The sequence below is a fragment of the Drosophila innubila genome (genome assembly GCF_004354385.1).
Source record: "Drosophila innubila isolate TH190305 chromosome 2R unlocalized genomic scaffold, UK_Dinn_1.0 1_C_2R, whole genome shotgun sequence".
Lineage (NCBI taxonomy): Eukaryota > Metazoa > Arthropoda > Insecta > Diptera > Drosophilidae > Drosophila > Drosophila innubila.
Genome location: NW_022995374.1, coordinates 22864699 through 22879717, shown reverse-complemented (window position 1 = coordinate 22879717; position 15019 = coordinate 22864699). Strand labels below are relative to the sequence as shown.

The 15019-nt window shown below is 40.0% G+C and overlaps 1 protein-coding gene across 1 annotated transcript; it reads left to right on the top strand.

Annotated features, from left to right (window-relative positions):
* Nucleotides 1–361: 361 nt before the first annotated feature.
* Nucleotides 362–3421, top strand: LOC117784347 (protein krueppel). The gene is made up of 2 exons (XM_034622056.1): nt 362–432; nt 1191–3421. Exons 1-2 carry the CDS (start codon nt 396–398, stop codon nt 2756–2758), a joined length of 1605 nt encoding a protein of 534 aa, XP_034477947.1. The 5' UTR covers nt 362–395; the 3' UTR covers nt 2759–3421.
* Nucleotides 3422–15019: the final 11598 nt, after the last annotated feature.

Here is a 15019-nt window from a genome sequence, read left to right as displayed (position 1 = left end):
AAAAAGAAACGGAACAACTGTAAATTGTTGTATATTGAAAAACGTGTGACCAAACAGCAACAACAACAAACCAAATACCTCAACTAAAACGCATAAAACTAAACTAAATTAAACAAATAATTAAATTAAATTAAATTAAATTTAAATGAATATAAATTAATTGCAACTACCTCATTTTGTATATCGTGAACTTTTGTAAACTGTGCAAAAACTACCTCAAAGTACAAAAACCAAACAAAAAGTGCGCGAAATTGTTTAAACAAAACAAAATAGCAAAAGGAAATAAAACGCAGCTCAAATGAAAAATTGTGTTCAGAACTGAATAACAAAAAAAAAAAACATAAGTTAAAGCAAAGTAAAAAGTTAAGTGACATTTTAAATTGGACAACACAGCTATGGCCATATCAATGCTGCAGGACGCGCAAACACGAAGTAAGTAAAGGACAACAATTAAAATATCATTTTTATTATAAACAATTTAAATTGGAGCGAAACGGTTTAGTTAACTTTTTAAATGTGGATATATTGCAGTGTCTATTTTTAATAGAATATCAAACTGATTTAACAATTCTTTCTTGCAATTTGACGCTTAAAGCTCACATTAAAGCAAATTAAAGGTGCTCAGCTTTCACACTCAAAATACGCACAGCAATAACGACGTCTCAATGTGCCCAAGTTAACATTCAGCGCCATTTTGGCAACTGCTCAACAGTCACACACACACACACACAGACACTCATACACACGCAAAAAATTAAGTTTTGTTTACAAGTTTTGTTAGGCAGCAGCAAAACCGGCATTTAACTCGTTTAACGCAACGCCCACCAAAACAAACGCCAACTGAGCGCAGGAGCGAGACAGAGCACAAGCGAGAGAGAGGCAGTAGTCAAGAGCGAGAGCGTTCACACACATATGTCGCACATATGTGGCGCTCTTAAGCTCTTAACGGCGCTCTCTTTGCTTAAAGTCTTTAGCTTTTATACTTTCGTCCACACGTGTGATTTTATTTTCTTTTAAGTTTAAGTTTTGGCCGCCGGGCAACTTGACCAAACTGTTTCTGACAGCTCAGCATGATAGAAATGGGAAAAAGGGAAATGAGAAACTGTGGGAAATATAATATATGTATATATGAATGTATCTTTTTGCTAACTTGCAACACTTTTCTTTCTGTTTTTTGTTGAACTTTTTAGGCCTGGCAGCCGCTTTAGCTGGCATCAAACGCGAGGAACTCGTTGTGGATCGCTCCATGTCCCTGTCACCGCCCATGTCTGCCAACACATCAGCGAGCAGCCCAGTGGCGTCATCAAACTCTCACTCCCACTCCCACTCCTTATATCCGGCCATGGGCCTGCAACAGGCAGCGGCAGCTTCCGCCTTTGGCATGCTATCGCCCACACAGTTGATGGCTGCCAATCGACAGGCGGCCGCCTTTATGGCACAGCTGCCGATGAGCACATTGGCCAACACACTGTTTCCACACAATCCGGCGGCGCTGTTTGGCGCTTGGGCGGCACAGCATCAGCAGCAGCAGTCGCAGCATCAGCATCAGCATCAGCAGCAGACACAGTTGCCCGTGCCCGGCACACATCTGCACTCCCCGCCAGCCAGCCCCCATTCGCCGGTGCCCAGCAGCGGCAAGCATCCGTTGAGCTCGCCAAACAGCACGCCACAGCATCACCATCATCATCATCATCTGGAGCCGGTCAAGAAGGCGCGCAAGTTGTCGGTGAAGAAGGAATTCCAAACGGAGATCAGCATGAGTGTCAGCGATTTGTACCACACATCCGGCGGACCCATTTCGCCGCCCTCCAGTGGCAGCTCTCCAAACTCCTCGGCACATGAAGCAACCTCGGCCAACAGCACAGCAGCTCCGGCAAAGGATCCCTCCCGGGACAAGAGCTTCACATGCAAGATCTGCTCGCGCAGCTTTGGCTACAAGCACGTCCTGCAGAACCATGAGCGCACCCACACCGGCGAGAAGCCCTTCGAGTGCCCCGAGTGCCACAAGCGCTTCACCCGGGATCATCACCTGAAGACGCACATGCGCCTGCATACCGGAGAGAAGCCCTATCACTGCTCCCACTGCGATCGCCAGTTCGTTCAGGTGGCCAATCTGCGACGCCACCTCCGTGTCCACACCGGCGAGCGTCCGTACACCTGTGAGATTTGCGATGGCAAGTTCAGTGACTCCAATCAGCTGAAGTCGCACATGCTGGTGCACAATGGCGAGAAGCCGTTCGAGTGCGATCGCTGCCACATGAAGTTCCGCCGGCGTCACCATCTGATGAACCACAAGTGTGGCATTCAGTCTCCACCCACGCCAGCTCTCTCGCCAGCCATGAGCGGCGACTACCCGATCCCAATGGCTGTGGCAGCTGCCGCCGCCTTGGAGTCATCCACGAATAAGTTCGCGGCGATGTGTGCCAGCTATGGTGGCTCCGAGGAGTCTGTGGATCTGGCCAAGAGCAGCATGGATGAGGATGCCCCACTCGACTTGTCTGAGGATGGCGCCAGTTCGGTTGATGGCCACTGCAGCAGCAATGCGCGTCGCAAGGCGCAGGACATCCGTCGGGTATTCCGGCTGCCACCGCCACAGATCGTGCACGTGGCCAGCGATATGCCGGAGCAGACAGAGCCCGAGGATCTGAGCATGCACTCGCCACGTTCCGCCGAATCGCAGGATCAGCACGATGACATCGATCTCGATGAGCTCGATGATGCAGCTGCTCTCTATCTGCGCCAGCAACAGCTCCACTAGACACAGCAACAAGAACAGTACCCAGATCCTCCAAAGAAATTGTAAATATACATATGATGACAAGGGCCAGTGATCATCAGATGAAGCTGGCGTGGCGCAGAAACAAAATTGCAAATTTTGCTAAAACGTTTTCGGAACAGGAATTTATGCTAAGTACAAGCAAAAATCAACAAAAAACAAAATACAAAAAACAAAAAAAACATTATAATTATTAGTCATTTAGCAAAATGAATTGCACATAAATCAAAACTCCCCCAAAAAATTGTACAAAACACGCAACTAAATTAAGACAATTATAATATAAGAACTTCCCTCTTTCCCCACACAAAACCTAACCCAGCAAATATTGTGCCATTTTCAATGTTTTAGTTGTTAGCTTAGCTTATAGTTTAAATAGCTTATAATCCTTAGTTGTTGTTCAGAGATTGTAAATAGCCAGCGAAGCGATTGCAGCTGCCAATTGTAAATTACACAGCGCTCCCCCCAAAAAAACAAACACAAAGTCATAAAAACCAACAAAAAACCAATCAAAAACAAAATATATATTAATTATAGTTTTAGTTATTGTTTAGTCTAATTTAACAATCATTTGATTATTCTCAAAGAAAATGCCAATCAAGAAACAAATCGAAATCGAATCGAAAATCAAAATTAACTTTAAGTTATGCAAGAAAAATAAATTCTTTAATTAGTATGCCAATTGTTTTGTTTGCCACAAATTATTAATTATACTTACAAAAAAAAAAACAAATAATATTATTTAATTATTGCATGAATCTCATTTTATTGCAAGCATTTATTATCATTGTCATTCATTATTATTATTATTATTAATAATTTTCTAGTTTGCTTTTTAAATTGTATTTAATGAACGCTTGCCAAATGTTGCCGCATGCTGCAAGTGGCATGTTGAAGAAAATAAAGAAAAACTACACAATAAAACAAAAATGAAAGCAGAAATTTATTTTATGTTCTTATTATTTATTTATTTCAGATAAATTTTGAGTTGCAATTTTATGATTTAATAATAATTGTTACAAAATATCCAATTCTCTTTTATTTATTAAAATAAAGCCTATATAGCCTTCTTCCTATAACTTAACTTTGCACGATTCGACTTCCAACTATATAAAATTAAACATATAGCTATATATATATATTTAGATCAATATAAATCGTAACAGCCATAAAGCTTATAGCATAAAAATTAAATAGTTAAGTCGTGAACCAAGTAAACAGGAAGAAATACTATAACCGAATACCTCCAATACCTCTTTGTAAAAACACTTGTTGTGATTGTCGTTAAGCAACTCACACACACAAAAACTACTAACTCATACGCAGATCATAGATAACACACACATATACATATTTAGAAATATATATACATATTAATATACTAACAATAACAATTTGGGCAATCGTACAATTCAAACAGAATTTATATACAAGTAAAAAAATGGATGAAAAACCAAATTAAAATCAATATCGAAAGGGTTATATACATATATAGCAATTTTTATGCATATTTTTTATGAACTAAGTCTAACGAACGATTTTCCAAAGCATTTAGAAAACACATACATATATTTAATATCTAAATCTCGTCTAAGTGTATATAATAAATCAAGTTTATAGATCTGTATATAGCCTAAGCTGTACATACTCAACAACTAACACTACAGAATAATTTTAGTGCAATCCTTGGTTCGATTTGTCGAGGTGCGAAATACCCTCGATGCATTTTTCGTTTGTACTTTTATAAAAAAAATTCACAAACAAAAAATGCAACAAAATATTGTGTAATTTTCTTTGTTCATTCAAGTGTATGGTATACAAGTTCCTCAAGATTAAATAATTACAAAAAATAACAATCAATAGTTAACGCACTTCAAGGCCCCGCCTCGGACCTGAAATCTGCGCATTGTACACACACCTCACATGTTTCATATGAATTATGTATGTATATTTAATATAATATTAACTAATCGTATTTAACTTAAGTGTACAAATATCTCATATACCCATGTTTAATCGTAAAGTCAATTTAATTGTAAATAACTTAAAAATAACATTAAACATTATAATACGGCTCAACATGTGCAATATATATATATATATATATAGTTCAAATAATAACAGCACCTATGGAAAAAAGAATATAAGAAACTAGACAAATTAATAAACAAAATAATAATTAATAATTATATTATATAATATATATGTATACCTAAGGCATGCCCTGCTTTGAACATTGATTTTCTAGTTTATTGTTGTTGTATTTTCAAGCATTTTAAATATTAGAAAGAACACACATAAACATTAATATTAAAATAATTATTAAATTTAAAATAATTCATTAATTTTTAAATGCGAAAACCTCAATGTACGAGTATATTTATTATGTTTATGGCGAATTGTGTGAATACAAAAGCGAAATATATATTACAATATTGTGTTAAAAAGAAACGTTTCGTTTTTAATCAATAAATGTAAGCGAGAAACCCCCTCCCCTGTCCTTCCCTTCCCTTCCCTTTTCCACCTTCCCGCTTGCCTGCTCCTACAAAATTAGCAACTGCCTGAACAAAAAACCAAACCCAAACCCAAACCGTAGCTGAAGCTGAAGCTGAAGCGACAACGGGCGACATTATATAAATTTTTAATTTATGCAAACGAAGCCCTTTCGCATTATTTTACATTTGCCACGAGACGCCCCACTAATGCTGTCGCCGCAGTGGCACAACCCACAATTCTCCACCCTCAACCCTCAACCCCAACCCGAATCGCCAACCCCAAACAACGCATTTTGAATTTTCCCGACGCGGCGGCAGCTGAGCGCAAGACGTGAAAATATATATATATATATATAAATTTGTATATGTATAAAAAAAGCGCGAGTCGCGCAGCCAGAAAATGTCACAGTGTTTTTTCCCATTTAATCTCCAGCGAGCAAACAACAACAACAAAAACAACAGCAGAAGCAATACCCCAACCTCGGCAAAAAAAAAAACCTTTCAGCCACCCATCAGACGCCTCCTTTCTTTGTGCCCCTTTCAACAGCAACGGCAACAGCAGCAGTCGCCGAAAAAGGCTTCGCTTTTCTCCGAGCTTTTGCTCTATGTACAAAATGGCAGCATGTATTACATAAAAGCCGTCTTATGTCCTTACATAGAACCAGGCAGTGTCGCCCTCAACGCCGTCATCAGCGTCTTTCCTCCTTCAAGCGTTCTCCATCCAACTGGAGGGGGAGTTTTCTGCTGCTTATTAGCATTTCAGCCTTTCTTCGCTGCCTTTCGAGTAAATGATTTAGACTTGGGTAGCCAGAATTTTTTCCAAATGAGTTTACGAGTGTTTGCCTGCAAGGATTTTTGTAAATATACCCTACAAGTAAATGTAAGGCATATTAACTAAAAACCAACTTCTGAAATCAAGAACATTCATCTTATATATTTTGTTCTTAAAATAAGATTATTTTAATTTAATTTTAGACAAACAATTTTAGCTCTGAGACCAAAATCTTGATTTTAGAACAGTTTTTTTTATCAGTGTTAATACTTAAAGGTTACAATAAATATTTATTTAAATTTTAAATAAGCTCTATAATTATTTTTAATTTATTTTTTGCTGTAATTGTTTTGAAAACACTGTGATTTTTTTTTAATTTTCAATAATTATTTTATCTAAAAGGGTATCTCCCATTCGAGCATTATTAATACAAGCTTTATTCTGATTTGCCGCTGTGTGGACCCTCCATGAGAAAATATAAAAAGGCCGTCGAAATAAATTTTAAAGGCTTCTTCGCCAACCGCCAAGCGCCTCTCATTATTCAAATTGAAAAATTATGATTTGCGCCCAGGACTTCAAGTCCGAAGTTCGCGTCCAGCGAAGCAAGCGATTCTAATAAGCTGCCTCAAGTGCAATAGACTGTGGCAAAGAGCTTGGAAGGGGGTGCGAGTTGAGGGGTTGGGGATTGAGGGATGAGCAGTGGGGCAGCTGATGCCGCATTGGCTGCTGGTTTCATTATCCTGCGGCCATTCGCCTCAATTAAATGGGTAAAATTATGAGCCTTATTAATATGGTAGCGTCGCTTTTTGGCGGAGACAACAGTGGTTGCAGGGGTTTTTGGGGTTTCGGGTAGATTTACTGGGCTTAGTTGATGTTGAATAATTGCAGCTTCAAGCGTTCACAAATGGCGTTTCTTAAAAATCGCGCCAAATTGATAACCTTATAAAAGGCGTTTTTTAAAACAAACGCGTTTCTATCAGGAGCGTTAAAAAAATTTTAATATAATATGATAATATAATTTATATAAATTTTAAGTTAACTTAACTCATTATTGTCTAAAATTCCAAGAGTTACATCGATTCTATAGCCATTTAATGCAACTCAATCATTGTTATGGTAAAGTGTAATGTATATATAATATTAATAGTTACGAATAGAGGGTTTTACACAACATCAATCAACTGTACACACACACACACGCACAACAAAAGTTGCAACAGGATCAATGCAGAGCACACAAAGGGTTATCGATAAGCAGCAAGAAGAAGAAGAAGAGAAGCAAAGCAACTGCAAAAATGAAAACGCCGCATGAATGAACACAAACTAAAGCCAATTTGTGTTGTCCTTTGTCCTTTGCCCTTTGCACTACCCCCCGTCTGCATGAATTTCGGCTGCGCAAAGGCATGCAAATTTTTTGGCACACACACACACGCACACACATACATAGAGAGAACGTTGCCACAATTAGCAGACAGCGGGTAGAGGGCAAAGAACGAGGAAAAAGGCTCTTTGACTGTAAACGATGCCAGTTCTCAATTTCCACGCTGGCTGGCATTGCGAATCTCTTAGCCACACAGCAGGCAAAAGGAGAAAGTGCCAGGATCTCAAGGACATTTGTACACAGCATGTTGCAAATATTTAGCAAAGTGCCTGAGGAAAATAAATTACAAGGAAAACTCTCATTATAATTACAATTTCACATTTTACATTTCGCAATACGAAAATTAACGATTTACTCCTTTACGCTTGTGCTCCTAATTTATCGAGCTTCGCGCTTATCAAGTCAACCCTATAAGACAGAGTTGGAATACAGAGCAGGCAACCAAAAAAACAAAAAAAAACAACCCTCTCTGCGACGCAAGCAGCAGCGCCAGCAGAGGCAGCAGCAGCGCAGTCAGCGATAACGACAAACTCATTTGCATACGAAGTGCTTTCGCTTTCTCTGCCAGCGTCCAACCCCGCTCCCAACTTCAACCCCAACCCTTCTTGCTGTTCCTGCTTTTGCTGCTGCTTTTACGAATGGCGTCGCAGCACCTGCTGCCTTTGTGTGCGAGTGAGTGCGACTGACAGTGTCATTGCCCTCTCATTCTCGCCTATGGCTTTAGTCAAAGAGTTTAATGCTGGCTGAGCACAACGCTGCGCTCAGAGCTGCGCTGCTTCCTTGCTGTCGACTCTGCTGCTGCTGCTCATTATCAAGCAAGGAGCGTAAAACTCATTGAGACGTTTGCAGCCCCCACAGGCAGCCTCCGCAGCCCCCTTCGCCACCCCCCTTAACGCACCCAACTGCTCTTGGCTTTGCCTTTGACTCATTTTGCCTTTTTTATTTGTTTTTCTCAAGTTGCACGAAAATCAACGTAAAAGCGAAATGAAGAAAATTTTGTTTAAAAAAATTACAAACAACCCCTTTGGCTTTTGTAAGACGACGGTGACAGCGACTGCGACAGCGGAAGACAGCAGCAGCAGCAGCAGAAGAAGCTACAGAAAAGGGAATGGGGAAAGCGAGGAAACGCCAAGGCGAAAGCAAAAGAAATGAGCGTATATTATTCATGGTATTAATGTCGCAAGCTTGCTCAACACAGAGACTAAGGGTGGGCTTTCTATAAGGAGGGAGGGGTGGGGGGCTAGGGAGTTGTGGGGGTAGCACTTTTCCTGTTCTTGCTGCGAGCACTCAATGCCTCAGACTTTAAGTTTCCAACATATTCCAAGTGCAAGTGTTCAGGTTGATGAACCAGTTGACGCAGAGTAAAGGTGGAAGACAACGTGTAGGGAGAGGAGGATGCTGCCTGAGAGTATTCTGAGAGATTTCTGGGAAAAAGCACGAGCAAATATCTGCTTAACTTGCGGCATAAACTCAAAGGCTTCTTCACTAGAACTTGTTTTATCTTCAGCTTAATACAGCTAAATTGAATTCTTAATCTCTGAATTGTTAAGCTTCATCTTAATAATACATATACATATATTCTAAGAAACTGTCGAATAATTCGAGTAACACGTACAAGAAATATTTAATATACAATTTTAGAATTATTATTAACATTATTAAATAATTTCATTATTAAATTAGCTTTTTATTAAAAGCTTGGATTAATTTTCATATTGACCTATGTCAAGAATATCGCTTTAATAATATTCCCACGCTATCTCACACTCATACTCTCAACCTCCGTTCACTACGCATATCACATATCAATTTGCATAACAGCCCAGGGTACAACTCTATCCACCCATAGAACCACCTCCAAAACAACAATAATGCCAATTCTATGATAAAAATGTTGATGATTACGCGTACATTAGACAAGTGCCACCCACTCACACACACCCACACACTCACACTCACACACAACATACACACACCCCGCTTTAAGCTCAGCATTCGCCCTTCTCATATGTTGCCTTTTATTTGCCACAAAATTTCGACAATTTTGGACAAATTTACATGCATAAACCGCGGCGGAAGCGGCAATTGCCCGACAATAAAGGACATGTCGCTATTAAAGTGTACAGAGTAGTCGTCTAGCCAATACCCTGTGATAAGCAAAAATGGAGTGTCCTTTTATGTATGTATAACACTAAAATTTGGATAAAGACTAGAATAAAAGATTTAATATGTAAAAAAAAATATTTTATTAATTCTTAATAGATTATATATTATATTATATTGTCTAACATCCATTCCTAAAACTACTTCACAATTATAGGGTATACATGAGCGAAACTACACATGCGATTTCCGTACGTTTCGCATGTTGTCCCGTGGGCCTTTTAAAGGACTACATGTGAGACCCTTTTTCCCCCTTTTTTTTTGGTGAGTTTGCCAAGAAATTTGTTTAGAGTAAAATCAAGTGAAAAGCTAGCGAATAAAAATAGAAAAACATTTGAAAATCATATGCATAAGGCACTGGCTAAAAGGGGTGCTTTGTGCGGGGTGTACATATGTGAGTGTGTAAGTGTGTGTGCTTGTTGACATTTCGTGATTGTGTGTGTGTGTGGAAAGTGAGCTATCAACAAGCTATCATTCACTACACATACGTATGCAAGGACCTCGCTTTCTAAATCTGTATCTGTCTGTGTGTGTGTGTGATAAGGGTGTGTGTGTGTGTGTGTGTGTGTGTGTGTGTGGATGTGCGTGTTTGGCAAACTGTTGATGCGATTTAAGCGATTTGTTGTGGGTTTTCCTTCGTTTTTTTGTGGCTTGTTTATATTTGGTTTGGCGGGTTTTTATGCAAAAGCAAAAACCGTAGCATACTTTCCGGCATACGTTGCCATGTGTGTGTGTATAGTTGGCAGAGGTCAGTGTTGAGATACTTAGGTGGGCGTGGCAAGCAGCTGCCCTGTTATTGCTTTGGACTGTTGATTCAATTATAACCTATATATGGAGTCTAAAAGGATTTGCCAGGATACGTTAGGGCCAGAGCCAGGACATTATTAAATAATGCAGGATATACTTTCATTTTGAGCCATGCCACTCTTTGAGTTCTGTCTAATGGGTTCTTCTAATTCGGTTAGGCTGCCGGACACACATAGGAGCATATGGGCAGGGGTTGGGGAACCTCCTCTTCCAGGACATGCGTGTGTGTGGGCGTAAGTTCCGGCTGAGCCTTTTACTTGACAGCCTTTGAACTAATTTGCGGCTGAGTGTGTGTCAAAAAGCTTAATGCAATTTCCCAGGAACATCAAAGGACAGGCGGGGCAAGACAAGCAGCCGAAGGACCAAAGGACAGAGTGGGGTGTGGCCACAAAATATGCAAAGCGCAATTTAACAGGGCAATAAAAATTTTTTAATTACCTCTCATATCCGGCAAAGTGGAGACGTAGCCAGGACGAAAGTCATATCCTTTTAATAAGCAGCTCCTTTGCATAACAACAAGGAAAACATTAATTAAAATGCAGACAAAACGCAGAAGTAGAAAAAGGACCAGGACCAGGACCCAAGCAGCGAATAAGCGAATTAACAGCGGCCAGGACTTTGCATAAATGAAAGGATAATCAGCACATCAGCGCAGCAAGGATAACAACAACAAAATGGCGTGCAATTAACATGGAAATGATTCTGTTTGACACCAAAACGCAGTCAGCATTTCGGACAAAAGGCAAATGGCGACCGAAGTCCGAGGGGGTTAAATTAGCAAGGATCGAGGGCAAGGATAAAAGCGCGCGCGCCTAAGTTTGTTTTAAGCAGCCAGAGAATGCAAAGGACACGCCGGCAAAGGACAATGCAGCGAATAATTTAATATTGCCCATTAAGCGCGGCCATTAATGAACGGACGACGCCATCCTGCGCCTGCGCCTGCGCCCTAGACCAAGACCAAGACCAAGACCAAGTCCACATCCGCGTCCTGTCTTAGTCCTGCAACCCCCCCCAACCTCCCTCCATTCCCCCGATTGCTGCCCCTTAGCGCTGCCATGGCGAGTAATTAAGTTTATGCGAAGTACAAAATTTAATATCGTTTGCCACCCTTTTGCAGCACACAGCCCCTTGTGTGGCTCTGGGCAGTGGACAGAGGCGTGCGGAGAGGGATGCGGGGAGGGAGGGTAGGGGAGGGTCAGTTGGCTTTCATTTTGTGAGCGCTTTTTGTTTTTAATGCCTTTTGAAGTATTCGCCGTTCTACGGAGCTTGCTGTAAGCATCTTAACGGCATCATTTGGCGCCGGTTCGCGCAGGTGGCAACGCACTTTTCTTCCTCTTTCCCTCCGCCTTCTTTGCTCCGTCTCCTTCCTATTACTTAATGTACAATTTACTTTTTCTCTCTTTTCTTCTGTTTGTTTGATAAAGATGGTATTATATGCATGTGGGCAACCAGGGGGGTTTACTTAGCGACTGTGGAGCCTGTTTATAATTTTTAATTGGTGTTTGAAGTGTGTTTTTTGGGATGGAGAAACTGTTGCCAGAGTGCCACTTGAAGTGGGGGCCATGTTTTGTTTGAAAGACGCTTACAAGCAGTAGAGTCTCCTATGGAAATCAACACTACAGCCGTGGTACTGCGGGCAGCCCTTAGAAACGTGTAATACAATTTGGAGCTGTCTTCGACTACATTAAATGCAAAACATCCAACATTTACTACTATAATTCAAAATATCACCTATTTTAACACTTGGGATATTCTAAGAGTATGGCTTAAATAAAAATATAAGAAGCTACTGCTGTAGGTGACAATTAATCTTATTGGCAAACTACTAGTTGAAATAATTACAAATTTAAACTAATTGATGATTAATTTATACAATTTGTAAGTACTTGTCATTGTAATGTTCAAAATTATCCAATAACTATTGTAGATTATGTAATCCGCATTGTTTTATGCTTTTATTAAAATAAAATAAAAATTACAGTTCGAATTCAAAAAAAATCCGGAATTTTAAAATATCGCCTTAAGAGTTTCACTCGAAAATTTATTTATTATCGAGTTCAGGACCTGCAAGGATTTTTTTAGTTTCAGCATTCGTAGAACTCTTTGTTTTGCGCAGTTGATAATATAGACCGAGAGGTAGAGAGTACGTATTTACTACTCTTTCACACCCTCAGCAGATAGAAAGAACAAGCATATTGCAAATCATAAATCAATAATTTCCAATAAAGCCAAAGGATTCCCATCCAAATCAACAACAGCAACAACAACAACCGGATCCCATCAAGCATCGCATATTTTTCAAATTAAAAAACCAAACGGCGCAAAAAAGAAAAACATTTCCCTCTGCTGTCGCGCTGCATAATCAGCTTCAGTTGGCGTCGCTGCCTCAGCTGGCGTCGCTGCCTCAGCTGGCGTCGCTGCCAGTGCCACGCTTCCAGCCTCGCGAAGCGCATAAATTAAGTTAACCCCTCGCAGAAGTAACATAAAAAAAAAAAAATAGAAATAAAAAACGCGCGTCTGCCTCATTTTTTCAGTGTTCATCTATTTTCTGTTACCGTTATGTATTTTGTGATTAACTTTCGTTTTGCATGCAACGCTGCGTGCTTTTCCAGTTGTTGTTGTCGTTGTTGTTGTCGTTGCTGCTGCTTTCAACCCATTCATCTCAACCCTTTGGCTGCTGTGGGTTGTCCTGCCTGCGAACCTGGGTAAGATTTTTTTACCTCGTCCAGACTTAAGTATTTCTGCGAGTATTTTTTTTTTTTTTTGGTTTCCAAGTTTTATGAATTTTGAGTTTTTTAAGCGGATATTACGGGTAGTTTTTTATACTAAAGATTTTAATACAGGGTGCGACTGGGAGTGCTTTAATTTTTAATGTGAAAATTAAAAACTGTATTTTAAGATTTTGTGTTGGTAACGGACTTCTCGAATATACTGATTTACAGGGTGTCTACTGAATAAAATGCTCTTTACGTCTGCATCGCTAATATACAGGGTGTCTACTGAAAGTAGATTGTAAAGAATAATGTCTTTACTCAATATTTACTTACAGTGTTTGCATGATAAATAAAAACTCGACATAATGAAAGCACCACATAGACACCCTGTAAAACGCCTGCATCAACTCTTTTTTTCTCAACTCTTTTTTTATTTTTTGCTCTACCAAATCAACCCAAATTATTCTGCCCGAGCACATGCTGGAGTACCCACGTTTTTTATCCTCTATTATAAAATTCGATTCCTCTGGCTGAAAAGTTTTTAACCCTTGCTGGAAAAAATAAAATTACATGAATATTCACTTGTCAAATACAAAAAACCGAACAGTACCGTATAAAAAAAAAACGTGGCATTTGTGTTTTTTATGGATACCCCCAGAACAGGATCGTCTGGGGTAAGTTTAGAACTTGATTTTCGAAATCCCAACAAAATGCAAATTAAAAGTGCGTCGAACGAACTTGTGGAAAACCCTTTCATAGAGTGCCAAAAAGGGTTGTCCGCAGCCGCAGGACTCTCGTTGTTGTCTGGGTAACGAACAGAGAAGTAAAAAAAAGTGCTGAGGGGTGCGTGTGTGCGTCGTGTGTCCTGCCAGGCACAGTCTCACTTTTTTTTTGAATATTTAAATTTTTTACTGTATGCAAATGCCGGCTGCTCTGAATGAGAAAAGAGAACGTAAATTACACCCCACACATAGACAGATCTATAAGCGGGAATTTTGAAAAGGGTTTTCGGGTTTGTCTATTGACTTGCCTGCAGTTTTGTAGTTTTTTCTATTTTCATTTTGCATACGATAATAATCCTTGTTTAGGGGCCGCACACGTCGGAGGATCAGGCATGCAATTTGCGCGCAAAGGATGCGTCTGGCACACGTCCTGGACGAGGCTAAGACTGAAGCTGAGACTGATATTGCGGCTGCAGGATTTGGCCAAAGACATTGACATTTGCTTTGTTTGCCAGGCAGCGGCGGAAATTAGTTTTCCTTCATTGAGCTCGTCTCATTGGGCGTCTCATTTACGCCTATTAACATTTTTGACAGCTGCTCTAAAGGTGAGATGCTGCCTCAAAGGCTTGTTCTCTGCTGTTGCTGCTCTTGACAGCTGCCCAATGGCGCCGGTCTTTGCCATGTCCTGTGGCGTTTTTATTTTCGGTTTTTTTTTTTCTCTTTTGCAAAAAGCTAGCCCGCTGACCCGCCCTTCCGTAACAGACTCCAACCCGGCAAATGCCCTGGGCAAACATTTTGCCATGGTCAAGTTGACGGGGCAGACACATGTCCAAACATAGCAGCAGGACACACAGGACATTGCAGTTTACACAGCTCCACGGGCTGCTCCTCCGCCCCATTGCCGTGAGGATTTGTTTTTGCACAAGAAATCAGGTTACTTCCGCACCAAACACATATGAGGCAAATATTGACAGAACTACACACGTGCACAGCAGGTAGACAATGCCAAGAAACAAGTCCAGCGTATGTAAATGATGAGTATAGACTGGTAAATACCCTGTTAATTTTTTAACTTGAATTATTAAGTAGTGTTGCATATTACAATTTTTATTTCTTTTGTTTTACCTAGAAATTTAGAAAAAAAAAAAATAATGTGTCAAATAAATTTCAAATATTTTAATGTTTTTTA